The 24,470-nt window shown below is 55.5% G+C and overlaps 1 protein-coding gene and 1 long non-coding RNA gene across 6 annotated transcripts; one reads left to right on the top strand and one right to left on the bottom strand.

Annotated features, from left to right (window-relative positions):
- Positions 1-643: 643 nt before the first annotated feature.
- DRG2 (developmentally regulated GTP binding protein 2) lies at positions 644-23,844 on the bottom strand. Of its 5 annotated transcripts, XM_036451950.2 has the most exons (13): positions 23,677-23,842; positions 17,643-17,803; positions 11,855-11,944; positions 11,267-11,327; positions 9,268-9,358; positions 8,669-8,741; positions 8,455-8,545; positions 7,587-7,684; positions 7,220-7,296; positions 5,948-6,036; positions 5,188-5,246; positions 1,692-1,745; positions 1,189-1,370 (listed from the first exon to the last, which is right to left on the bottom strand). In XM_036451950.2, exons 1-13 carry the CDS (start codon positions 23,738-23,740, stop codon positions 1,284-1,286), a joined length of 1,095 nt encoding a protein of 364 aa, XP_036307843.1. In that variant the 5' UTR covers positions 23,741-23,842; the 3' UTR covers positions 1,189-1,283. The 5 variants fall into 5 exon arrangements, with proteins under 5 accessions (XP_036307844.1, XP_036307848.1, XP_036307847.1 ...); XM_036451952.2 differs by lacking the exon at positions 1,692-1,745 and having other exon boundaries at positions 23,677-23,843; XM_036451951.2 differs by lacking the exons at positions 5,188-5,246; positions 11,855-11,944 and having other exon boundaries at positions 644-1,370; positions 23,677-23,844.
- Positions 10,171-10,682, top strand: LOC118726793. The gene is made up of 2 exons (XR_004990401.2): positions 10,171-10,309; positions 10,518-10,682. It is a non-coding gene; the product is annotated as an uncharacterized LOC118726793 (long non-coding RNA).
- Positions 23,845-24,470: the final 626 nt, after the last annotated feature.

The raw sequence follows: 24,470 nt of genomic DNA, 5'->3' as shown, positions 1-24,470 counted from the left end.
CGCATGTATGTTTAATGATGCCTATTATTCCCGTTTTGTCTCTGGAAGAGGCTGAGCAGCTGACAGGACCAAGAACAGCCCCCAGAGCTGGGCAGCAGGCCTACCACTCCAGCCCGGCCCCGAGACCCCTGGGAGCTCTTACCCCTCCGCAGGCCCAGCCCTGGCAGCCTCACTAGACCTGTTACCGTTCACCCCGAGGCACACTTCCTCCAGGAAGCCTTCTCTGCGCTCAGGCATCTTAACCTGCGGTTCAAATCCCGCCTCCGCTCACAAGCTGGGCAGTGCAGGGCAGGCCACTGCCCGGGGACAGGCTGCTGGGGAGGGCTGCGCACAGGCCCTGGCACACCCAGGGCTTAGAGATCACCCGCTGCCCCTCCTTGGCACCATGCCAAGACCCTCCAGCCCGCCTTCCACAGCAACAGGCCGCTGTGTCCCCTATGGGCGGTCAGTACAGGACTTCTGGGGCTGCTGCCCACCTCAGCAGCCAGGCCTGGTCTCCAAGGCGCCACCCATCCTGGAGTCCACGTTCTCCCCAGCAGCCCAGGCTTGCGCCCGGTCTGATCGTTGGGCTCATTGCTGCCCACAGACCAAACCTGGCAAGAGTTCAGAAAACGTACAAAGTTGACCTCACTCTGAACAGGAACTGTCCTCATCCTTTATTTCAGAGCAGAGCTCAGAGGGCTTAGAGAAAATAACCCAAACCGCCGTGCCCCAGGTCTGGCAGGGCCTGGGCTGCCCTGGGAGGGTGCCCTCCAGACCTGTCAGGCTGTGGAGGGCATGAACTGGGTCTTTAAAACCACTGGCCTCTGCTTTCCATCATGGGCGGCCGGGGGACAAAACAGGGGACAGCTTTTTGCCCTGGGAGGCCCCTTCCTAGGTTCGAGAAGCTGCAGGAGCGGACGGGCGAAGTACCCCTACAGCACCACCACCTCCCGGACCCTGGAGGCCTGGCTCACGCCGCACTGAGCGGCCGGCGGCCCTGCTGGGAAGTAGGGGGCGGCGTGCTCTGTGCCCAGGGCTGGGTGTGGGTGTGGGCGCAGGGGTCCCAACCCAGAAGCCCCCCAAGGGGCTCGTCTCATGGGAATGCCTCCAGCCCAACCTAAGGCCCCGCCCTCTCCCTCAGTGCCACATACTCTTGTCCTTTATCTACTGAAGATATTTCCGGAAAAAGCAGACTTAAGAGACCCCTTCCTGGAATACATGTATTTGTACTCTTCCTGTTTGGGCTTCAGTGGGTCCCACTGGGTCCGAATGCCCAGGGAGACGGGTGGGGCCCGGCCCGGCTACTTCTTGACAATCTGGATGACGTCTTCGTGCTCCATGGTGTGGGTGAGGCCCACCCGCTGAGGGCTGTACTTGGTGCTGGTGCCCTGGGAAGAGGCAGAGGGCAGCGTCAGATTCAGTCCTGATCAAGGCCAAGCCTGGGCAGCTGCTACTAGAGGAAGGCGGGGTCTAAAGCGGGTATCCCAGCACCGGCGAGCACCGCAGGCCTCGGCCGACTCCCCTGGGGTCTAACACCTCTGGGTCCCAAAGTGGAGAGGCCTGTGTCCAGTGTGGGCAGCGTGCACGGGTGGAGCGGGACAGACACACTCGGGCCCACATGGGAGCACAGGGACGCTGCACAGGAGTGGGGGCACCGTGCTCCCTCCTGCCCCAGGGTGAAGTTGGGCATGCCACCCGCCCTCACTCACCCACACCAGCGCGTACTTGAACTGGCTGGCGAGCGACCGGTGAATGCGGTGGCACTAGTGGGAGGACAGGAGAGTCAGCGGGAGGTGAAGTTCCATCCAACCCCACCGAGCAGTTCCCAAGGCAGGTCCTCAGAGCTCTGCCTCATCAGGGACACCTGCCCCTCCACACACCAGGTCTGCCAGGGGCTGGGCCTGGCTAGCTGTCAGTGCCCTCTGCCCACCTTGCCCGACAACAGCCCTGACAGATGCTTTCAGGCCACCACGCCTCAGCCTGGAGTCACCGTGCTTGGTCACTCTCTCTCATGCCTTCGGGTACAGCTGTAACCTGGAGCCTCCCACACCACCACCCACCCTCCACCCCCAGCCTGCGGCGTCAGCATTCCCATGGGAATCCCAGCACAGTGGTGAGGCTGGAGGCGGCCTGGGAGAAGCCCTTCCCTGGGAGACGTGGGCCCCTGGGGCTGGGCGGGCAGAGGAGGCGAGCCAGGGAGCAGATGGGCCAGCACTGCTCTCCTCCCACTGAGGAGCCACAGCCTCAGGCCCTGGAGGGGACCCGCCTCGGCCAGCACTGGGACAGGGGCAGGCAGGGGCTTGCAAGAACATCTCCCAAGGAGCCACCCTGACCGGCCTTCTCCAGGCGAGTGAGGATGCTACAGCCACAGCCACACACCGCCATTCCCACACCCGCCGCTTTCCAGGCCAGAAAGCACATCGGATGGCCCAGAGGTCAGCTCTGCCTGCAAATGGCGTTAAGTTTTACTCAGTTTGCCCGACAATAGAAGCGAACCCACTGGCAGTTTGCAAAGCCACTGCACAGTCAGTCACGGGGTCCTCCTGGCGTCAGGTGCGGCAGGGGCTCTCCCTGCACCACAGGCCGTGTATCTGACACTACGGGGCTGCACGTGGCTCTTGCCCTGGGATGAGTATAAGGTCATGCAAGGTCAACTCGTCAAAATGGGAGCAGATAGCCTTTGGGATGGGAGGCTACTGCTCCTCAGAGCGCCTGCACCTCTCACTTCAGAGAGCCTACATGACGGCCAGGGCTCCTCACAGGCCAGGCATTGGTCAGCTCAGTGAAGACACAAGAGCCTGGGCTGGATTGGACTACGAAGGCCCTGGATAAGAACACCGAGGTACAGGGAGGCTGAGTATGGGAGCTGCAGTACGACCAGGGCTGCCCGGCACAGGCAGGCCTCTCGGCACTTTCGGTGGCACCTGGACGGCAGGTGTCCCAGGAGGAGACAGCGAGGAGGGGCTGACCCCTGGAGAGCAGGCCTCCACAGCCCCTCCCTACCCCACCAGCCTCGCACCTGCAGCTTTAGACTCCATGACAGCTAACAGTGAGCAGTCACACTCTCCAACTCGCTCCTGCCTCTGGGCATTCGCACCTGTTACTTCCTGCTTTTCTCCCCAGGCGTGGCTAAACCCCACACGCCTTGGGCAAGCAGCTGCGGTTCTGAGGGTAGAGGAAACTGTCCCCAAAAGGTGCAGGGTGACCCCAGGGAAGTCCAGCTCACGTGGGCACCTGTCAATGGCCGCTGGATCCCAGCAGGAGACAGTGCAGTCACAGGTTCCTCAACTCCCACACAGCACTCTGCGGAGTGATTTGAGGGACCTGGGAGTGTGATCTTGAGTTTCCTTGGCTTTGTTCTGCCTGGCAAGCGAGCTTCCAAGGCCAAACTCGACCCTGTTTGCATCAGCATCTCAGGGCAGCAAAGGCCAAAGGCTGAGCTCCCAGAATGAATGAAACACTGAGAGGCCAGATTGCAGCCCCACTGGCAACAGCTCAGATCTTGAGGAAAAATGAGCCAGACCAGCGATTTTCAACCCATGTGCTGCAGGAATGTTTAAAACACACAATACCTGACTATTTGTCAGGGGCACTGACCCCTTCCCTTCCATTTTCAAATAAAGAAATGACAGTAGCCAACACAATAGTCGTCTGGTGTGAATGAATCAAAATTATGCCCTATTACTACTAGAGGCCCGGTGCATGAAATTCGTACCTGGGAGTGTGTGTGGGGTGTGTCCCTCAGCCCAGTCTGCACCCTCCCTCTCCAGTCTGGGAACCCTCTCACAGTCCAGGACTGCTAGCTCCCCCTGCTCCCCTGCCAGCCTGATTGACACCTAACTGCTCCCCTGCTGGCCTGATTGCCCCAACAGCCCTCCCCTGCAGGCCTGGTCCCTCCCAACTGCCCTCCTCTGCTGGCCTGATAGCACACGACTGCCCTCCCCTGCTGCCACTTTGTGGTGGCCACCTTGTGTGTTGGAGTGATGGTCAATTTGCATATTACCTCTTTATTATATAGGATTATTATTTTTATTAATCCTCAGTTGAGGATATTTCAATTGGTTTTTAGGGAGAGTAAAAGAGAGAGGGAAAGACAAAGAGAAACGCACTGACTGGTTATCTCCTGCACGAGCCCTGACCAGGGCCCAGGCTGCGGAGGAGCCTGCAACCAAAATACTAGAATTGAACCTGGACCCTTTGGTCCACAAGCCAATGCTCTAGCCACTGAGGTAAACTGGCTAGGGCGATTATACTTTGGCCAGATCAGCAAACTATTTTTTGGTGTGCCACAGAATTTAGTAATTAGTTTATGTGCTATGAGACAGAAAAGGTTGAAAATTGCTGAGCTAGAGGAAAACAGAAGTCCAAGAGGACGGCTGAGTGACCTGGAGCATAGTCTGGCTCTCGGGTTAACACCTGCTCTTCCAAGTCCCAAGGTACCTTCCCTGAAAGATGGCACAAACACCCCCAGGGGAGAGGTGGCTGTGCCTCTGACAGCTCCAGACACAGAGGGCCCTTCCTCTCCGGACCCACAGGCTCGCCCGGAGCCCTGTCTCAGGGCCTTTGCAAACACACTCTCCTGCTGGAGGGCCTCTCCTATGCCCAGCTCCTCAGTCAGTCCTGTGTGGTCACCTCCTCCGAGACCTCCTGGCCTCTCTGTAGACTTGGTGCCAACCCTCCCTACTTGCTGTGTGGCTGCTTGGCTCTGAGATTGGGCATCTGGCATCTGTTGACCCCAAAGGACCCTAGTTTTGGCAGGAACTGGGTCTTCTTTGTTGATGCTCAACAGACAGTGCTGAGTGAAGAAAGCATTCAAGCCGCCTCTGGGTGAGGGCAGGCTGTGGGGGCAGGGGGGCAGGACATGCTGGGATGCATGGGGACCCAGAAATCAACAGGGGCCAAGAGCAAGGAGGTGCAACTCCGAGTCCTCGGCCTGTGTGGGGAGATATGACTTACAGTGGACACAGGAACACCAGGCAGAGCCGCAGTACAAAGCACCCTGGTGGCTCAGACTGGGAGGACCGCGTTTCCAGGACAGCTGCCACACCGCAGGCAGATGCGAGTGCTGTGCACACCATTCTGGGCCCAGCACCGGGGCCTGCCCAGGCACTTGGCACTGCAGCCTGTCCGGGCCTTCAGGCAGGACCTTCCCCCAGGGGACAGAGAGCTCCTGAACCCTCCTCCAGGCAGGTCTCAGGAACTCACCACATGCTCCACGGAGGCCCCTCTCCGGAGGATGATGGCGTCTGTGAAGTCCGGCCGCTCTGCACAGGTAGAGACGGGGTGGGTGTGAAGCAGTCATGGCCTCACGCTATGTGGTTCCTTCCCAAAGGGAACAGAGGCCCTTCCAGGCTCCAGCCGTGGGCTAGCCTCCCCCTTTTTTAGCATAACCTCATTGTAGAACCCCATGCAATCTCCTACAACCTTGACCTTAATACAGATAAAAATAAATCCAAGTCCAGGATTCAAACTGCCTGCAACCCAGTCAGCCACGAGAGCCCCAGCTGAAGCACCTGGAAAGTACTGGCAAGACTGACAGCTGCAGCATCCAGTCAGGGACAGCTACACAGCTGCCCTTGCTTACAAGGTCAAGGTCAATGAAAACTGACAAAACTCAGCAGCTAGGTCCCTGTGAGTGTAAGGGGTGGGACACGGGAAAAGCTCTGGTACACGCAGTCACCCACAGTCCTGACGAGGAGCCTGCCACTGCTGGGGCAAGTCGGAGGGGTTACTGCTGTAGCTGTGGGGACTCAAGAGCAGCTTCTATCCCACTGCCCCTCCCCCGGCCCCACCAGGGCACCCTCAAGACTAGTAGCCCCAGAATTTGGCATTCTTGGTCACGAGGGCTCAGGCTGAGGTCTCTACCAGCCTGGGGCAGAGGTCAGTGCCAGCTCTGAGAAGGGAGAAGGGTGGACACAGCTGGGCTCTGGGGGGGCCGATTCTTGGCTGAGGCTGCTCCACTCACGTCCTCTCTTCTTGGTGTAGATGCAGGTCAGAGCCAGGTATTCCCAGAGCATTTCCAGCAAATAGTCCAGGTTCAGCTTCATGCCACAGCTGCCAGGGGGGAAGGGGGCAGTCAGAAGGGCCATGGGCTGAGGCCAGGGAGCGCTCTCTCACTATGGCAAGGGACAACCTCCACCTGGCTGGGCACAGGCACCAGGGCCTGTGGCCCCCTGGAGCCTGTGAGCACCGAGCTCCAGCCGGGGGCCGCGTGATCTTCAGCCACTGCCTCTAGTCAGCAATCAGACCGCCAGCAGAGCGCAGCGTCTCCCGGGGCCACAGCTGCCCCTGCATTCGACACAGGGCCTGCTGTGTGGGACTGCGCGGGGCTGGGAAGGGATGGACAGAGGGCTATCCACAGCTTGCCTCCTCAGAGGTGGGAGGGGCTTCCAATGCCCAGGGCAGCCCTGCAGGGATTTGAGCACCAGGGGTCGGGTGGGGCTTGCTGTGGCCATTGGCGCTGTCTTAGCTGCACCGATCCTGCCTGATGAGCAGGTGACAATGCTCTCAGAGCCCAGGTGGGCTTAGGGTGCCTGGGTGTAGCAGGAGGTGGAGAGGAGCCGAGCTGTTCTAGGGAGGGAGGTGGCTTTGCTGCTCTTTGCAGCAGCTGGCAATGCCCAGGACATGGTCCTCGTAGCACTTGCAACCCACCATTTGCACAGTCACCCCCACCTGGTCGCTGAGCGTCTTCCTCCCCATAAGCTAAGCCCCACTGTGAAGCTACAGAGCACCTTGTTTGGGCTGGGAAACCAGCAACATGGAAGCCACGAGTCAGTGATGACAGGAAGTGAGTGCAGGAGGCCCCAGAACCCACCCCTCAAGGACAGGGAGCCACGGTCCAGGATGGCTGTGTCCACCTCATAACTCAGCTCCCTTCCCCTCTGCTGTGCTGAGCGCCAGGTCATCCCAAGTGTCAGGAGCACTGGCTTACTGTGGGCTGCCTGGGGGACTGAGAGTGACTTCTACATTATGGAGACTCTTGGACATTCCTAACCACTTCCCCTGATGGACAAAACACGTTTTCTTAACCAGAACCCACCCACGTTACCCACTCTGCCCCTGCCATCAGGGGGGACTGAGCCAAGGTCACCAGCAATGGGGAGGGTCTCCCCTGCCGGCTGTGCGGGGGGGGGGGGGAGGGGTGGCAGGGAGGCCTCAGGATGGGCTCACCCCCAGAAAGGATGGGCTCACCCCCAGAAAGGATGGGCTCACCCCCAGAAAGGATGGCGAGCCTCACCTGATGACCACGCTGTTGGGTTTCCGGGCCAGGCGATCCACTTCCTCCATCGAGATCTGGTCAATTTTGTTATAAACCTGGATGGAAGGCGGAGGTGGTGATGGGGACAGAAAGAGACAAGAGGACAGGAAAGGGCCCCATGTGGCCACAGCCCTGAGGCTCCTCCCTCTTCACACCACGATCAGGCTGAGGCGGAGCATCTCCCTCCCCCGGGCAATGGTGCGGAGAGCTGAAAGGAACAGGCTGGGCCAGAACCCGCCTGAGATGTGTGCGACAGAGGGGAGGAGGGCGCAGACTGCTCTGTGCCTCGCAGAAGCCGCCTGGGACCAGGCGCCCCCCACAGGGCAGGGCGGGACCGGGCACTTACATACAAGCAGGGCATGTACACCCGGTTGCCCACGATCACGTCGATGAACTCGTCCGGGGAGCAGTCCTCTCGGAAGAGCACTTCGGCATTAAAGATCTCTGAGGGGCACGGGTCAAGGGCAGTGTGCGCTAGCAGCCCTGGTGCCTAGCCAGGGAGGGCCTGAGACAGCCACCAGGGAACAGACTGGCCAAAGGGACCTGGGAGGCCCTCTCTGCTCGCACGGTTTTACAAGATTTTAAAGTCTGGGGAGCCCCTCCTGCTTTTCAAAAGAAGCCGCAATACGTAAAAGCTCCAATCACCAGTTCAAATCTTCAAGTCTGCTTGCCAGAACCCAGAGCGCCTCAGAGGGGCAGGCGTCAGTGCCAGGAGCAGCTGAGGGCCTGGCCTCTCACGGCCCCTCTCCCCTGTGCATCCTGCCTGCGTCATACCTCCAGGGAGGAGACGAGGCCGTGCCACCTCGAAGGGGCCGTTTCCTCATCAGCTTTCCGTGCTGAGCTCGCCTCTGCCTCTGCCGTCCTGTCCTCTGGTCCCCAAGCCCGCCTGCCCCCCGACAATAATTAGCGGGTGTGCGCAGGCCCCGGGTCTCCGAGGCTTCTCCAGACCGGGAGCCGTTTTCCTCGCTGTCTCATCACCGCCCAGAGGGACCGGCTGCCGCAGCACCCAGCAGCCGCCCAGCAGCCCGGAGACCGGTCCAGGCGTGGCTGCCTGCAAGCCCGGATCGTCGAGAGGGGAGGCGGAGGCAGGCGGCACCCATGCCGTGCGGCAGCTTTCTCAGGGCCCGTTCAGGGTGTCAGGCCTGGGAGTCTGCCGTGACCCTGGGCCCAGGCCTCAGGCTCCGGAGGCCCGGCATCTCCTTCGGGAAGGATACTGTACTCGTGCAGGATCAGCTGCACCAGCTTTTCCGAGCACTGGGTGAGCGTGACTGTCGAGTTAAAGGAGATGCCACCGCCTTTCTTGGGCTGGAGAAGGGAGAGCTGCTGAAGGGTCGGCTGCAACTGCCCACAGGCTCAGATCCTGCCCGATGCAGTGCACACACCACCGCCCGCCCCGCCCCGCCCCCAGCCCGCAGCGAGGGGCCTTACCTTGAAGTAGATGTTAGGCTTGTGCTTGTTGAGGCGGATGCCCACCGACTCCAGTTCCTTCTCCAGCAGAGACCTGGGCAGAGCCCCCATGCGCCTTCACAGGTGCCCAGAGGCAGGCTGCGCAGCTTCCATGGACAAAGGAAGCCCCTCCCACCCAGGCCCACACCCTCCTCTACGCGCCCCATGCAACCTGGCCTTCCTTCCCAACGACCCTGGGCTGCCGAGAGTCCTCTGGGCCCCGGCTAGTCCATGGCAGACTGGCCAGGTGTGCAGTCCCCGGGCAGAGGCGGGCATGAGCATGGGGCTGGGCTCCTGGCAGCGACTAGGCCACTGGCTTCCGCAAGCAGGAGCCAGAGCCAGGCCACGCTCCTTAGGCCGTGAACGGCCAATGTGGCCGGGACTCCGGCTACGAGCTCCAGCCCCGATGCTGGAGGCGAGCCTCCTGGAGAGGACGCACCGGGCGGAGAACACGGGGTCAGCCGTGGACAGTCCTGCCGCTACTGCCACGCAACAGGGCCCAGCACCACTCAGACCGTCCACCACGAGCTCCAGGGCCTTCCCAGACACGCCAGCCTGCCCCCCTATCCCACCCCGCGGACCTCTGCACCTCTCCCTTGGTGGCATCCAGCATCATGATGACGACGTCAGCTGTGCGTGCCACAGCAATCACCTGCCGGCCACGGCCTTTCCCTGGACAGGCAGAAGGGTCACGGTGACACAGTGACAGGCAGGACCCACGTGACCCCCACCACCCCACAGCACCCAGACTCCTGTCCTTCACAGACCTGCCATGGGGTCTGCCACCTGCCACCTCCCAGGCTAGGGTTTCTTTGGCATTTTTCTTTAATTGAGATGCGCTCTTACTGTGGAGACTTGTTTCATAAGAAAATTCAGCATCACCACCTTAGGAGGGTGACATCCTCCCCCAGGCCCTGTGCTAAGAGCTTCATTTACTCATTTGATCCTCAAAACTATCCCAAATGATTGGTGCTATCATGCCATTTTACAGATGAGAAAACTGAGGCTTGGCTTAGACACAAAGCAGCGTGGTGCCAGGACTTGACACTATCTGCCCTGTCAGGAAAACAGGGCGACAGGAGGCCCACCCGGGCGGCAGGGTCACAGACCACCCAGGAGGAGGTGCCTCAGGGGTGGCCAGGCCTCTTTAGTACCAGATGACCAAAGACGCCAGGGTCCTCACCAGGGCCAACGTTGGGGACCAAAGCTGCAAGGCTCTATGCAGTGTGGTTTCACTATGTCCTGCCCCCTCTTCTGAGAACCAGGGTGACCCACTCCCCGGCTGCCTCTTGCCTCCAGCAGGCGCACTTCCCACAGGTGGCCGGGCCACCTCAGGCCCCTCATATGCTGGCTGGGATGGCATGGGGACCACCACCACCACCACCAAACTCAAACCTGCAGGACCTCAGCGCCATGGTGACGGCAGGGCAGGGGAAGGCACTAGGAGAGATGGCACTGGACACTAGGGAGGAGGCCCACTGCCAGCCCACGCAGGCTGCTAGCAGGCAACTCCATCCCACCTGCCACTCAGCAGCTGAACAGTCAACGAGGCAGACCTCTAGCTCGCTGCCCCAGCGCCCTTCCTGGCTACGGAGAGGAAATGAGGCACTCCCTAAGCTAGGGGTGTCGAACTCAATCAGAGAAGGGGCCAAAATCTAAAATCCAGCCTAAATCGCGGGCCGAATGGTTTACTGAACAGTCATAAACTGTCATTGTGATGGAAACGCAGCGGAGTGCAGTGATGACAGCGCGGTGCGGGCCACATTGCAAGGCCTGGCGGGACGGATTTGGCCCGCGGGCCTTGTGTTTGACACATGTGCCCTAAGCCAAGGGCTGTCTGAGCATTAAGTCTGATAATGGTCAGCACAGAGCCCAGAGTTTAGCAAGTGCTGAATAGCCAGTAGCTGTAACCATCACTGCAAATACTGGATGCAGCCACCTGCCACCAGAAGCATAAGCATGTCTCCATCTCAAAAAAGACCCCCAAAACCTGAAACAACAATAACAACAACAAAAACACCCCAGGCTGAAACTGGTTTGGCTCAGTGGATAGAGCATTGGCCTGCAGACTGAAAAGCCCCAGGTTCAATTCCGGTCAAGGGCATGTACCTTGGTTGCGAGCACATTCCCAGAAAGGGGGTGTGCAAGAGGCAGCTGATTGATGTTTCTCTTATCGATGTTTCTAACTCTCTATCCCTCTCTGTGAAAAATCAATAACATATATTTAAAACAAAATAAAACAAACAAAAAAACCGAAACAACACAGGACAGAACTAGGAGCACTGGCTGAGATCACAGCTGAGAGGGTCCATCCCTCCCAGGGCAGCGGAGCACAGGGAGGGGAAGTGGGGTCAAGCCTGTCTGGTGAGCTGTGCGAGTCATTTCCCTGCCTCAGTCATTTCCCTGCCTCAGTCTCCTCGGCTTTAAGATGGGTCTCTCAGGACTGTAAGGGGCCAGAGTCCCTTAAGCACAGAGCACCGAGCACTGGCCCCATCTGCCACCCCTCAACAGCCAGCCCAACTCCCATAGTGAGGTCTGCTGCATCCTGAGCAGGAGGGCCTCTGGGAGCCCCGCTCGCACCTTGTGCTGCGCCTTCGATGATTCCAGGAAGGTCCAAGAGCTGGATGTTGGCTCCTTTGTACTAGAATGAGAAGGGAGGACGGTGAGGGGAGGAGGGCCACTGGGCAGGGCCTACTTGAACACAGGACCCTACAACAGCCTGCAGCGAGGGGCTGCTGAAACCCAGGCCAGCCTCCATGGCCATGTCTGAGCCTCCTCACCCACTGTGAGCTGAGCCACCTAGAGGAGAGCTCTACTTTACCACCCATAGCACTCCTCCCGATGGCGACAGCCCTTCACAGACAACGTGCTTCCCCGGGAGAGGCTCCAGACTGGAACCCAGCCACACGTTCCAAAGCTTCCCAGGAAACTGATCCAGCCCCGCAGAAACGAGTGACGGGCTGGGGGCGTGGCCGCGGAGATCTGCACACACTGGCCTGTCCCGGCACCAGCTGGTGTCACAGGATGGGCTGGGCATCTCTGGGGTCTCAGGAGCCAGGATCCCCGGAGGCGCCAGTGCCAGGGCACACCAGCTCAGGACAGACACACACAACTGGAAACACAAGCGCATGCCCTTCCCCTCCTGGGATTCAGCCAACTCTTACTTACTTCAATGACCCCTGGGATACACGTCAGGGTTGTGAATTCATAGGATGCAGCTTCGCTGGCTGTGGAGGTCATTAGACTCAAGAAGGTGGACTAGGAGAGAAAGCAAGTCATTGCATGAGTCTTGTCCCATCCCCCTGGAGAAGCCCATGGGCTGCAGGCAGCCGGGAGGCCCCCTCCCCCCGTTAGTGATGGGGACACGTGAGGGAGAATAGCTGGAATGCTGTCTCAGGCCCCGCCAAGGTGGAGATGGCACCGGAGGACCCTCTGCTCCTCAGTGGCCCAAGTCTCTCTCAGGTGGACACAGGGACCTTCTTCTCAGTAGGTTCTTCCTTAAATCAGGGGCCACTCACAGCTCCACAAAACCCTCACCCTGGGCCCAGAGAACTTCACACAGGTGACAGCCACGGCACTCAGAGTGGCTGCTCCCAGGAGAGGCGAGATGTGCCGGGAGATCCTGACCTTTGGGCTCAGACAGAGCCCGGCGGGAGGAAGGGGTGAGTGGAAAGAGCCTGGGTGGAACCCTTATGCCATGGTCCGCTGTGGGAACGGGGCTGCCGCTTGGCTAGGAGACAGAGAGGCCTTGGCCCCGCCTCTGCTGGGGGACCCTGGGCAAGAAACTACATCCTCTAAGCTTCAGCGTCCTCACACGTGGAGTGGGCATCCACTCCATCTCTTTCTTTTTTCTTTTTTTAAAATATATTTTATTGATTTTGTAGAGAGGAAGGGAGAGAGATAGAGAGTTAGAAACATCGATGAGAGTCATCGATCAGCTGCCTCTTGCACACCCCCTACTGGGGATATGCCCGCAACCAAGGTACATGCCCTTGTCCGGAATCAAACCCGGGACCCTTCAGTCCCCAAGCCGACGCTCTATCCATTGAGCCAAACCGAACTCGGCTCCATCTCTTTCTTGAGGTACTGCATGGGGATCAATAGAGATGATAAGGCATGTGGTCTACTGAGTCCGGGGCACAACCAGTGCTGGATGCAAGGCCCAGAACACAAGCTAAGCGGTGGGCAGTGCCGGAGAAAACCCAGCCCTGGCTGCAGGCGCCCATCTGGTCAGCACGGCACCGGAAACAAGCCTGGGACGCAGTTCCGACTGGACAGTGCTGCCTAGATCTGGAGCCGGTGCCCTCTGGACTCTGCCCCTCGCTGGCAGGCAGGCAGGAAGGCTGGGACACACCTCCCTCACACACCCTCAGACTGAAACCTAGAATGCGCCATGTGAAGGAAACGCAGGCCTCAAATCCAGAAACTCTCTGCCCTGGGGACCTCCTGAAGGAGGGGGACAGAGCAATGGAGCAATGGCCCTGAGACACCGAATGGCCCTGAACTCCTAACAGGGCGGCGGGATCTGGCCACAGGTCCCAGACTCCAAGGGCACGGACCTTGGAAACTAGAGTGACTTCTCTCAGCCTGAGCTTCTCACCTGGAAAGGAAGTCTTTGGTAGGATGGAAAGTAAAGTGGAAAGAAAAGACAAAATTAATGAGCCCATAAGAACACTGAAGAGCTGAAGCCTGGAATCCTCACGTGTCACTGGGGGCCAGCTGCGAGCCAGCAGCGGCCCTGCCTTTCCAGGTGCAACTTCCTCAGAGGAACCACGCTGCCCCGGGGAGGAGGGAGCTGCTACTTACAAGGCACGTGAGCTACCAAGTGAGGAAGGAGTGAGAGAACTGGAAACAGCTACTTCACAAACACTCCTAAGACCCCGGCAAGGACAGGCATCTGGGCCAAGCCACCAAAGGATGCTGACAGGGCGGATTTCTGCGAGCTGCGCAGCAGCGCCCTGCAGGTGACTGCCCGGTGTTCTGGCATGGGGGAACACAGCCACACGGGGGGACACAGGGTGCGATCCCCTTAGTGCAGTGGCCCTGGACACGCAGCTAGCCCTCGGGTTTCAGCCATGCCCATCACCCACTCGTGAACCTGGCCAGTTCCCGGGAAACAGCCATCGGACAAGCGGCAGTGCACCGTGAGGAAGGAAGCAAGCAGAGCCGGGACCGGTTTGGCTCAATGGATAGAGCGTCGGCTTGGGGACCGAAGGGTCCCAGGTTCGATTCCGGTCAAGGGCATGTACCTTGGTTGCGGGCATATCCCCAGTGGGGGGTGTGCAAGAGGCAGCTGATCGATGACTCTCTCTCTCATCGATGTTTCTAACTCTCTATCTCTCTCCCTTCCTCTCTGTACAAAATCAATAAAATATATAAAAAAAAAAAAAAAAAAAAAGGAAGCAAGCAGATCCCAGAGCACAAACGTCCCACCAGGCAATGGCCTGGTCTCTTTGGCGAGGCAGGGGCCTGACAAAGGGGTTGGTCTGGGTAAAGCAGCCTTCGTGACTACACCGGGCTACATGTGGCCAGAGCGGGCCCCAGTCTGGAAGACCAGCTGATTGGAATATAGTCTGGCCATTAGAGGATCACTGGGTCACTGTTCATTTTGTTTGGTATGCTATGCCAGTTTGTGGCTAAGCAGGACATTTTTCTTACTTACTGGAGATACAAGCTTAAATATTTAGAGGTGGAGGGCCATAAAGCATGACACCTGTAACTTACTCCCAAATGGTTCAGTCAAACCAACCAACCCCCCCCCCCCCCCCCCCACACACACACAGAGCAATATTGCAAAATGCCAGAGAGAGGGCAGACTGTACTTGTTTTTCCACCTCTTATACCTGTTTGACATTTCTATTATACAGAAGTGGGGGAAATAAAAAGACAGGGGCCTGGGTCGGATGCCAGGGTTGAAGCCTGTGAGGCACTGGGCCTGCGGAGGGCTCACTGGGGAGTCCCCCCTCGGGCAGCAAGGGCTCCTGCAGCGGAGCGAGGGCTGCTCCTTCGGAGGGGCTGGAGCGGGAGGCCCCTGAGCGGCTCTGTGTCTGGCTTTTGTGAAGTTGGGGAGTCAGGAACACCCCACCACTAAAGGAATTTGAGGCCCTAGTTGGTTTGGCTCTGGTGGATAGAGCCTCAGCCTGTGAAGTGAAGAGTCCCGGGTTCAATTCCAGTCATGGGCACATGCCTGGGTTGTGGGTTTGATCCCCAGAACGGGACATGCAGGAGGCAGCCAATCAATGATGCTCTCTTATCTCTGATGTTTCTATCTCTCTCCCCTCTCTCCCTTCCTCTCTGAAATCATAAAAGTATATTTAAAAAAATAAAGGAATTTGAGCGCAGGCTGGAAAGCTGCTCAGACTTTATGGAAGGAATGAACTGCCAAAGGCTTGAAGGAATAGGAGCTGCAAATAAAAGCTTCCAGTCCATTCTACCTGATTCAGATAACATGGCACTGTATTTCCCGAGCCCACACCATTGGAGGACAGGAGAAAAGGACAGTGAAATCCAGCTGGGGTATGTGCCTGAAGACTAACAAGCACTTAAATGCACCAGGAAGGAATCCTTCTGCAGCTTCTGCAGCAGCCTGGTCTTGGTCCAGCCTGCACCCGCACCAGCCCGCACATCCCAGCTCAGACACAGCCCTGTGGAGAGAGGGTACACCAGAAAGCCTAGAAAACGTTCCCATCGGTCCCCAGATGGAGTCAGCTGGAGTTTCCTTGGTGCATAATTGGCCAGGCTGATGGCTGCTTTAAACACCCTGAAGCTGGAGCTGCTGTGCCTATGCCTAGGATCGCTTCCTGCAGAAACACCTGTTCCAGCAGCAAAGCGGCGAGCAAAGAGCATTTACCACAGCACCGTGGGCTGCAAGCAAAGCCTGGGCGGCTGGCCACCACCATGGGGGGGGGGGGGGGGGAGGTGTGTTGGTGATCACATGACCATAACACGGTGTTCCAGGCAACAGTTCAGAGATGAGGGGATATACAAGATGAGCCTGAAGCATTTTGCAGTATCAGAAGTGCTGAATAAACACAACAGGAGTTTGTCAAAAAGCCAACTGAAACAGCTAGAAAAATCTGAGTAACATTAGAACCCAAGTATACAACAAATTCCCACGAGTCCACATGGATACAAATATGATTCAGCTGCAGCATGGTGGTCCCTCCTTTGGAAAACTGCTGTTTGAACTACTCTGTTATTTTTAGATGGTCTCTTATTCTATAAAATATAACTTTGTTTTTAGCTTGAATAATAGAAAAGATTAACTTAACTGTCTGAACTTGCAAGCTAGCCATCTAAAAGGGCTGATACACTGATACTGATATTAATTCACATATTCTGCCAAGTGTTTGTTCATCCAAGGTTACAGGTGTCTATATAGATATGATATGTACTCAAAGTTATGAGTTGTCTGTATAGATATGACAGGTGTTTGATTAGATATAATATGTACTCAAGTTGGCTGTATAGAGATGACAGGCGTTTGTTAGATACGATATGTATTCAAGGGTACAAGCTGTGTCACACAAAGAACTAGAAGGATATAAAGAGGAAACACTCCCTCCTGTGTTCGGAATGTGACAGGTAATCTGCTCTGAACCTGCACACAATGAAGAGGACTCCTAACCAGGGCTCATTAGGCTCTTGTCCAGCGCGCTGATTTCAGATACAAAACAAAATGGGAGAGAAGAGACAAATCTCACGTATGAACTCTGAATAATTTGTGTAGCTCAAACAGGTGGACCTAACTCCTCCCCTTAGTGGGCTGCACACAGTGCCATCCCTTCTAAGAGGACACGAGAACAAGAGAAAAAGAGTGAGTTCACAGAGGAGAAACCTGACAAACTCGCCCTCACCAGGTGGTCAGGGTCAACATCAACTGATGACGTGAGAAAAGCGGCACTTCACTCCTGCGGCATCCCTCCCGCACACCCATCTGTACACATGAAAGGCTGAGCCACAGCCTGAGCAGGAGACAAGGTCAGACAAACCCCAGCGGAGAGACATTCTACAATAGCCCACTAGCACTCCGCAAGATGGCCAGCCATCCAATCAAGGCCAGCCAAGGAGAGCCCAGAGGACAGGACCGCTGAGTGCGACGCGGGCTCCAGGCAGGAGAACAGAACTCTGCTCCAGCCGGGCGTGCGGCGTGAGGGAACTCTGTGCTGGCAATGCAGCTTCTTTGCAAATCCTTGACTCTTAAAAAGCTGGGCAGCTCAGTCCCTTTTCTGCTCAAAACCCTTCCATGAGGTTTAACTTACTCCCCACTCAAATATTAAGTATGAATTTCACACTAAACTAAGAAGCTTACAGAAGAAACCTAAAAAACTCTGCAGTGGCTCCTGCTTCACCCTATTTCACTCAAGGCCAACGTTGTATGACGGCTCCAAGGTCACCCACCTCTGTGATGTGTCTCCCACTGCGGCTCACTTAGACCTGGCTGCCTGGCTCCCTTAAACACAAGCCCCCGCATGGGCCTTTGCACCCACTGCTCGCTGTCTGGGAGGTCCCTTCGCAGGGCCCTGCAAACTTCTGCACCACCTTCAGGCCTCTGCTCAAACCCCCGCTCACCAGGGCAGCCTTCGCCAATCCCAACCAGAAACCGCAGGACCACGGTCCCCACCCGCCCTTAGCTGACGGTCTTTTCTCCTCGAGAGGGGAAGCCTGTGTGGGCAGGGACAGAACACTCTCACTCCTGCTGCATCTCCAGCAGCTGGCACGCGGTGCACTCAATGAATGTGCACAATGGATGAGTCAGAGACAGAATGCAGCTCTTTCTGCTAAAGCGGAAAGAAAGCTCTCCGTGTTAGGATGATACAGGGATGGGCCCGATTCTGGGGGATGCTGCGTCTTCTCTGTCCCTGGAGCTAATCCAGAGGGACAGGGAGAAGAGCCACAGTCACTCTGAAAGCAGACACTGTCTTCCTCCCCAAAGCCCACCATGACCATCACTGACCTTACCCACAGAGGGAAATCCGATCAGTGCCACCCGGGCGTCGCCCGACTTCATGACATCGAAGCCCTCTCCTTTGGACGAAGCCGATTTGGATGGTTCCAGGAGCTGGGCCCGATACTTGGCCAGTTTTGCTTTCAGCAAGCCCAGGTGATATTCGGTGGCTAACGGACAAAAAGCAAGACAGAAGGTAAATGTCTAAAGTATCCAAGCCCTCTGAGTCAAGTGGGGCCTCACACACCACCGAGTGCTAGCCGGGACTGTCAGACCCAACGGCAACCCATGTGAAGATCAGGAGAGAAAAACACCATCCCTGTGCTGACAATGCCTCCTGGAGCGGCTACAGGGTTAAGCCTTGGACTGACCTGTTGGCAAAGCCACAAACAAGTCCCAGTTTAGAGGGCACAGTCCTCTTAGCATAATTAAGCTTGACCATATGACATTCCCTAGATCCTTCCTGGGTCGCTAATGGGCTGTGGGGGTGCAGCAAGTGCTGCCAAAACAAGTGAAGCTCATAAGAACATGGTAACTATGGTGACCACTACTTTGTTTACTTCTGACTGTAAAATAAAGCATCAGCTTGCAATCTGGATCTTTTCTGTGGCCTTAGCCAAGCACAGAAGATCCACCTAGACCCAGCTTATTCTCTTTGTATTTTCTTCATCCTTCACCAGCCCCCCTCAGGCTTGCTGAACCCTTGGTTGTGCTGGCATGGCATACCTTGGCTGCTCACTTCATCTGTATATGTAAAAGGCTAAGTGACTGTTCGACTAGTTGCTACGATGTATACTGACCACCAGGGAGCAGACACTCATCTCAGGAGCTGCAGGGATGCGCACTGGCCATTTAAAAACAAATGGCACCATAGACCCGGTGCCAACAAACCAACACTCGGCTTCCTCCAAGTGTGACACAGGCCCTGACACCACCCCAGAATGACACCCCACCAAATCACAGCCAATGCTGCCAAGACCCCAATACTCCATGGCGCAAAATGTGGCCCACCGCCCAGCCTAGAAAACTGTCACTGTGGGCACCAGTCAATGAAGTCACATAGCAATGCCCGGCTTCTTCTCCCTAGCAACTAGCCTTCTTGGAATTTCTTTAGCCCAGGAACACAACTTGCTTTATAGCCAGGTGCACACATTTCACAGTTTGACCAAATATTTGTGAAGCATTTTCACGTGCCTCATCTCATTTGACCCTCACAGAAGTCCTGGAGGACCCTGTTTCCCCGAAAATAAGACAGTGTCTTATATTAATTTTTTTCTCCCAAAGTTGTGCTAGGTCTTATTTTCAGGGGATGTCTTATCTTTCCATGTGCTAGGTCTTATTTTCGGAGGATGTCTTATTTTCTGGGAAACACGGGTAGGTAGAAAAGAGGCTCAGTGGAATCCTATTCTCTTTTCATTAGCCAGAAAACGGAAATTTAGAAAGCTCAGAAACTTGACCCAACTGAAAAGAAGTAAGAAATGGTGGACTTGGAAAATGACTTCAGGTTTTCTCAATATATTTTTTCAGAATATAGTCAAACACTGCTGCAGTTACATATTTTACCCTTTGTTCTTCCTGTGTGATCTACAATAATAATCTGCTTCATGTTGATATTTACTGCTGTGTTGCTGACAATTACCTGAAAGAGAAGTTGGGGTGCTTCATTGGGCTGGAAAAGTTTAGCTGCATCAGAAAGCAGGTCTAATGAAGCAAGTCTGTTCTATATCTATAGGAAGCTAAGTTGACTTGCACATGTTCAATACACGAGTGTTTCGATCTGTCATTGTCGATCATGAATTTGGTTGACACTACTATTAAAAAGGGTGAATAGCAATATTAAAATAATCTTCTAATTAATTAATTTCCTTTCATTGTGCACAAATCTATTCACCGGGCCACTAGTCTTATATAATAAAACCCTAATATGCAAATCGACCAAATAGCGGAATAACCGATATCTATGAAGCACACTGACCACCAGGGGACACCAGGGGGCAGGTGCTCAACGCAGGAGCTGCCCTCTGGTGGTCAGTGTGTTCTCACAGGGGAAGAACAGCTCAACCAGAAGCTGGGCTCATGGCTGGTGAGTGCATGAGAATGAACAAACCATCTTTTCTGTCAAAGAACATTTTAGACAGCCGCCATTTTGGACTGCAGGACTAGGCAGCCACCATGTTGGCCACATGGCTTGCAGCTTCCCTGAGGGCCGCCATCTTAGAACAGCAAAGGCCAACCCCTCCCTTTGAATTAGTCAATTGCAAAAGACTGCGCCTGAGTTCCAATCAAGACTAAGGGATAGCCGAAACCAGTTTGGCTCAGTGGATAGAGCATCGATCTGTGGACTGAAGGATCCCAGGTTTGATTCTGGTCAAGGACATGTACCTTGGTTGTAGGCACATCCCGTTAGGGGGTGTGTAGGAGGCAGCTAGTCGATGTTTCTCTCTCATCAATGTTTCTAGCTCTCTATTCCTCTCCCTTCCTCTATGTAAAAAAAATCAATAAAATATATTTTTAATAATAATAAAAAAAAGAGTAAGGGACAGGTCACGTGGGTCAGGGGTTATAAAGCTGAGCAGATGGCTCTGTGCACATGCTTCCAGGCCATGTGTGTGCACCCTTCTATGTAGAAGTAAAGATGTTTCACCTTGCTGCCTGGCTTCCGAGTATGTTTTGTGTTCTACCAGGACCCCTGACTTGGGAGGCTCACCTTATTTCTAACAAGTGTAGCAATGGTGGCAGAACCTCTCCCACCTCCATGGCAGCGTTAGGGACCCCTTGGGGGTACTGGACTGCGAGAGGGCCCAGGCTGGGTTCAGGGACACCCCCTCCCCTGCCAGTGCATGAATGTTGTGCACCAGGCCTCTAGTTTATAATAAAAGTGAGTCTCCTTATTGAGGCTTTGAGACCCCATGTCAGTGGTTCTCAGTGAATCCGGCAACACACCCTGAGGGTTTTCTAGAAATTCCTAGGGATGTTTTCCATTCTCATTCTGTTGGTGAAGCCAACTGCCCTACCAGGTGTGAGTCAGCCTAGCACAGTCAAGAGTTGTCTTGTGTCCCACATGACTTTGCATGTCCCAAGGACATCCAAAGAGAAAACCTGGTTAGGGTCACAGGAGCCTGAAATCTAACTGCTTCACACATGTGTCCACACAGGGATTTTCTGCAGTGTGAATACACGCTGAAATTTCCAGGAATGCAACTCCTGTGCGTGTTCAGGGAAGACTATGGTATGTTTTATTTGAAACTTTACCTAAAGCGGCTCACCATCTTGGGATTCTATGCCACCAACAGTGAACCCACTTGTAGGGAGGCACTAACACAACATACCTGCACTGCCAGAACTGTGTTGGCCACACCCCATTCTACCAAGAGGTACAAGCTTCATTATCACTTGGCTGTGGCCCAACATTTGCATATTGAAATACACAGTATTTTTATTATAAATTACTTTCCCTTTCCCCCTCCTTTATATTACTATTAGGGCATTATATTGATATTTTTCAAATCCTTTGTGTATGAAAGTTATACTTTCGATTGGGAATCACATTTCAGAATGGTAAAAGGGTATTACAAAGTCTTTACTATAAACAGAAGCTGGGACTGACAGTAAGACGCAGGGCTCTAGGTGATCTGGCCCCTTCTACTTCAACAGCATCTCTCACCACGCCACTTTTATTCACACATTCCAGCCGTGGCTACTTCAACATTTCTCACCACGCCACTTTTATTCACACATTCCAGCCGTGGCTACTTCAACAGCTCTCACCACGCCACTTTTATTCACACATTCCAGCCGTGGCTACTTCAACATCTCTCACCACGCCACTTTTATTCACACATTTCAGCCGCAGCGGCTCTCTCAGCACATGCTGACCCCTTCCTGCCTCTGACCTCTGCACTTGCTATTCCTTCCATTTAAACTTTATCTCTGCAGGGCTCACTCCTTCTCAACATTCAAGGCTCAGCTCAAATGTCACCTCTTTAAGTCTCCCTACCAGTCTTGGGACAGTGTCACCCAGAGGTCCACCCTGCTGTCTCTGCCATTTTGCTTTGGGTAAATTACTTAGTCTCCTTGTGCATTAGTTTCTTAACCTGCAAAATAACTACTTCACCTGATTTCTATAAGAAAGCACTAAGAACATGTCTAGCACATAGTAAGCACCCAATAAAAGTTTGTGATTATTACTATCTACAGTAACCCACCTCTCCAGCGGCTCGGTCCTAATTATTGTCTGCATGGCTCTTATCACTACTCAAAACTGTCTGGCTTCTTTAGTTCCCCCTCTAACAGGGTAGGGACGGGACTGCCGAAGTTGTGTCCTCAGCTTCTCGCACAGGGTCCGTACAGGGCAAGCGCTCAGGAAATGTTTTAATAAGCAAATGAGTGAACTGGTGACATTGAGAAATGGTCAAGAATGGGTTCAGCAGTAGTCAGGTGGACATGGTCCTTCCTGCCATCCCAGCTCATCAGATTCTGAGCATCCCTGAAAGGAAGGACTAGATCTTAATCATCTCCACTGTCCTTCCCCACCCACTGCTAAAGCGGCATCTCTCGCCTCCCCTAAGCCTCTCTGCTCCTTTGCGTCCAGTAGATGATACTCCACTGGGAAACCAGAGAGGGAACTTTTACAAACAGAAATCACACTCTCCTGCTTCACACCCTCCATGAGCTCTTACTGCCCTCAGAACACAAGTCAGACTTGGCCCAGGACTACACGGTGCTCCCTGACTGGGCTCTCCTTTCCCATCACTGCACCCAGGCCCAGATCTTTCCTTCCTTAAACACACCAGTGTCCTGCCTGCAGCCTTTGCACCAACTGTTCCCTCTGCGTGTACAAATGCTGGTCTCAGCTCACATGTTCCCTCCTCCTGGTCTTTTCCGATCAGTCCCCACTCCTAACACTCTAGTTTGTCTTCACAGAATTCATTGCTGAAATTGTCTTGTCTGTTTAGTTACTGATGTACAGACTGTCCACTGGGAGGTCAGCTCCACGAGGTCATGGATGTCACGCAGCAAGCGCCCAAGAAAGATTTGCAGAATGAACACATGATAGACGCTCCCCAACTCCTTAGTCTTCAGAACTAAATGGAGCCATGGAGGAGAGGTCGGCCACCCAGCATTCCTTGCTTCTTGCTCCTGCAACCCCACAGCAGGTCCGGCTGGGCCCTGGGCCTTACCACCTTCACCAATCGTATTCCCCATGGTTTCCAGACCCTCCTTCCAATCTAGACTGTTCTCTCTGTTCCATGAATACAGTGTGCTCAGAGGCCCCCTTGCCTTTGCCCCCCACCTGTAATACCTTCCCTCCCCCAGCTCCAGGCCCACCTCCTCCTGGACGCCGTCTAGGTATCACTTTCTTGTCTTCTTACCTTTGAGCTCCTCCGGCCCTTACAATCTGAAGCCCAGATGGGATGCTTCATTACGTGCTTTCTGTAGGTTTTCTGTCCACACTGGGTGCTGGCCATGCGCCTAGTGCTCTGCACACGCTACCTAGTGTAACTCAGCTGCGAGCGAGCACGTGGGGAGGGGGTTCTCTGTGAGCAGATGAGGACCCTGAGGCTAAAGGAGGTGAAATGACTTTCCACGGCTTCACAGCAGGTAAGGGGTGGGACCAGAGTTCAAAGCCAGGCCCGCCCGATGCTGGAATCCAGACGCCTCCTCTAGCCACCCAGGTCTTCGGCTGCGGGTGAGTTTACGTGAGAGGTCACCCCCAGACTTCCCAGCACAAAAGGGGAGAGCGCCAACGCGCCGAGCCCGGCCCCGGGGAAGCCGGGGTTCCAGCCCTGGCCCCGCCTCTCTCTGGGTCAGACGCAGGCGCTGTGACTGGGTTTCTCCGCTCGGTCTCTACTCTGTCACCGCCTGCCTGGCTCTGAGCAGCTCTCCCGGGGTCGTTGGCCATCAGCCGGCGCGGGGCCCACCCCGCCCGGCCCGCCTGGGCGCCGGCGGCGCTGCTCCGCGGCCCCGGCAGGCCCAGCGCTGCGCGGGCGGCCCCATCGCACCGACAGCAACGCGGAGGCGGAGGCCGGGCGGCCACGCTCACCCTTGTTCTTCTGCGTCCGCGCGATCTCCTTCTCGATCTCCGATATCTTCTCCAGGATCCCCATGGCCGCGCTCTGCTGGGGCGCCCAGACCCCGCGGCGCTTCCTCCAGCCCGGCCCGCGCGGCCTGCAGCGTGCGCCCGGAAGCCTGTGCCCGGAAGCCTGCGGGTTACAGCGTCCGCCGGCGCTCGGCCGTTCCGAGTCCGGGCGGGCCACGTGGAGCGGAATGCCCGACGCGATTGGTTCCGCCCTCTGGGCTGGGAGCCCTGGGAGACGCGACACTGGACCGGAGGGGGGGTGGGGGTGGGGGGCTGGGGCCGGGCATGGGAGACGGAGGGAATCTTCGGGGATCAACTCTAACCTGACGTAAAGAAAAGAAGCCGAGCTCTTATTCTATGTGGAGGTTAAAGTGGGTCCCCCTTACCACATTAACCAAGTGCCAACCTTAGCCCTCCTCTCCACCATCAGATAGCTCCTGATACGATGCAGTATGCAGTAGACAACATTTCCTATGTGAAATTCTTGCAAAAAAAACCCACAAAAACAAACAAACAAAAAAACACACACACCAAAAAACAACCGTTGTATTTGAATTTAGAAACAAGAAAACATAAGATAAATCTAGAAAGTGATGCATTTTGTAAAACAAGTGGCCTGAGATCTTCAAAATTGTAAATGACCTGGGGGAGGGGAAGGGGGCTGTTCTAGATTAAAATAGCCTATATAATAAAAGCCCCAAATCCACTGAACTGAGGAACAACCCGGGAACGACCTTTGCTACGACAGGCACTGACCA

The sequence above is a fragment of the Pipistrellus kuhlii genome, unplaced genomic scaffold, assembly GCF_014108245.1.
Source record: "Pipistrellus kuhlii isolate mPipKuh1 unplaced genomic scaffold, mPipKuh1.p scaffold_m20_p_23, whole genome shotgun sequence".
Classification (NCBI taxonomy): Eukaryota; Metazoa; Chordata; class Mammalia; order Chiroptera; family Vespertilionidae; genus Pipistrellus; species Pipistrellus kuhlii.
The sequence above is the reverse complement of the archived record's forward strand: the minus strand, read 5'-3'. Positions and strand labels throughout refer to the sequence as shown.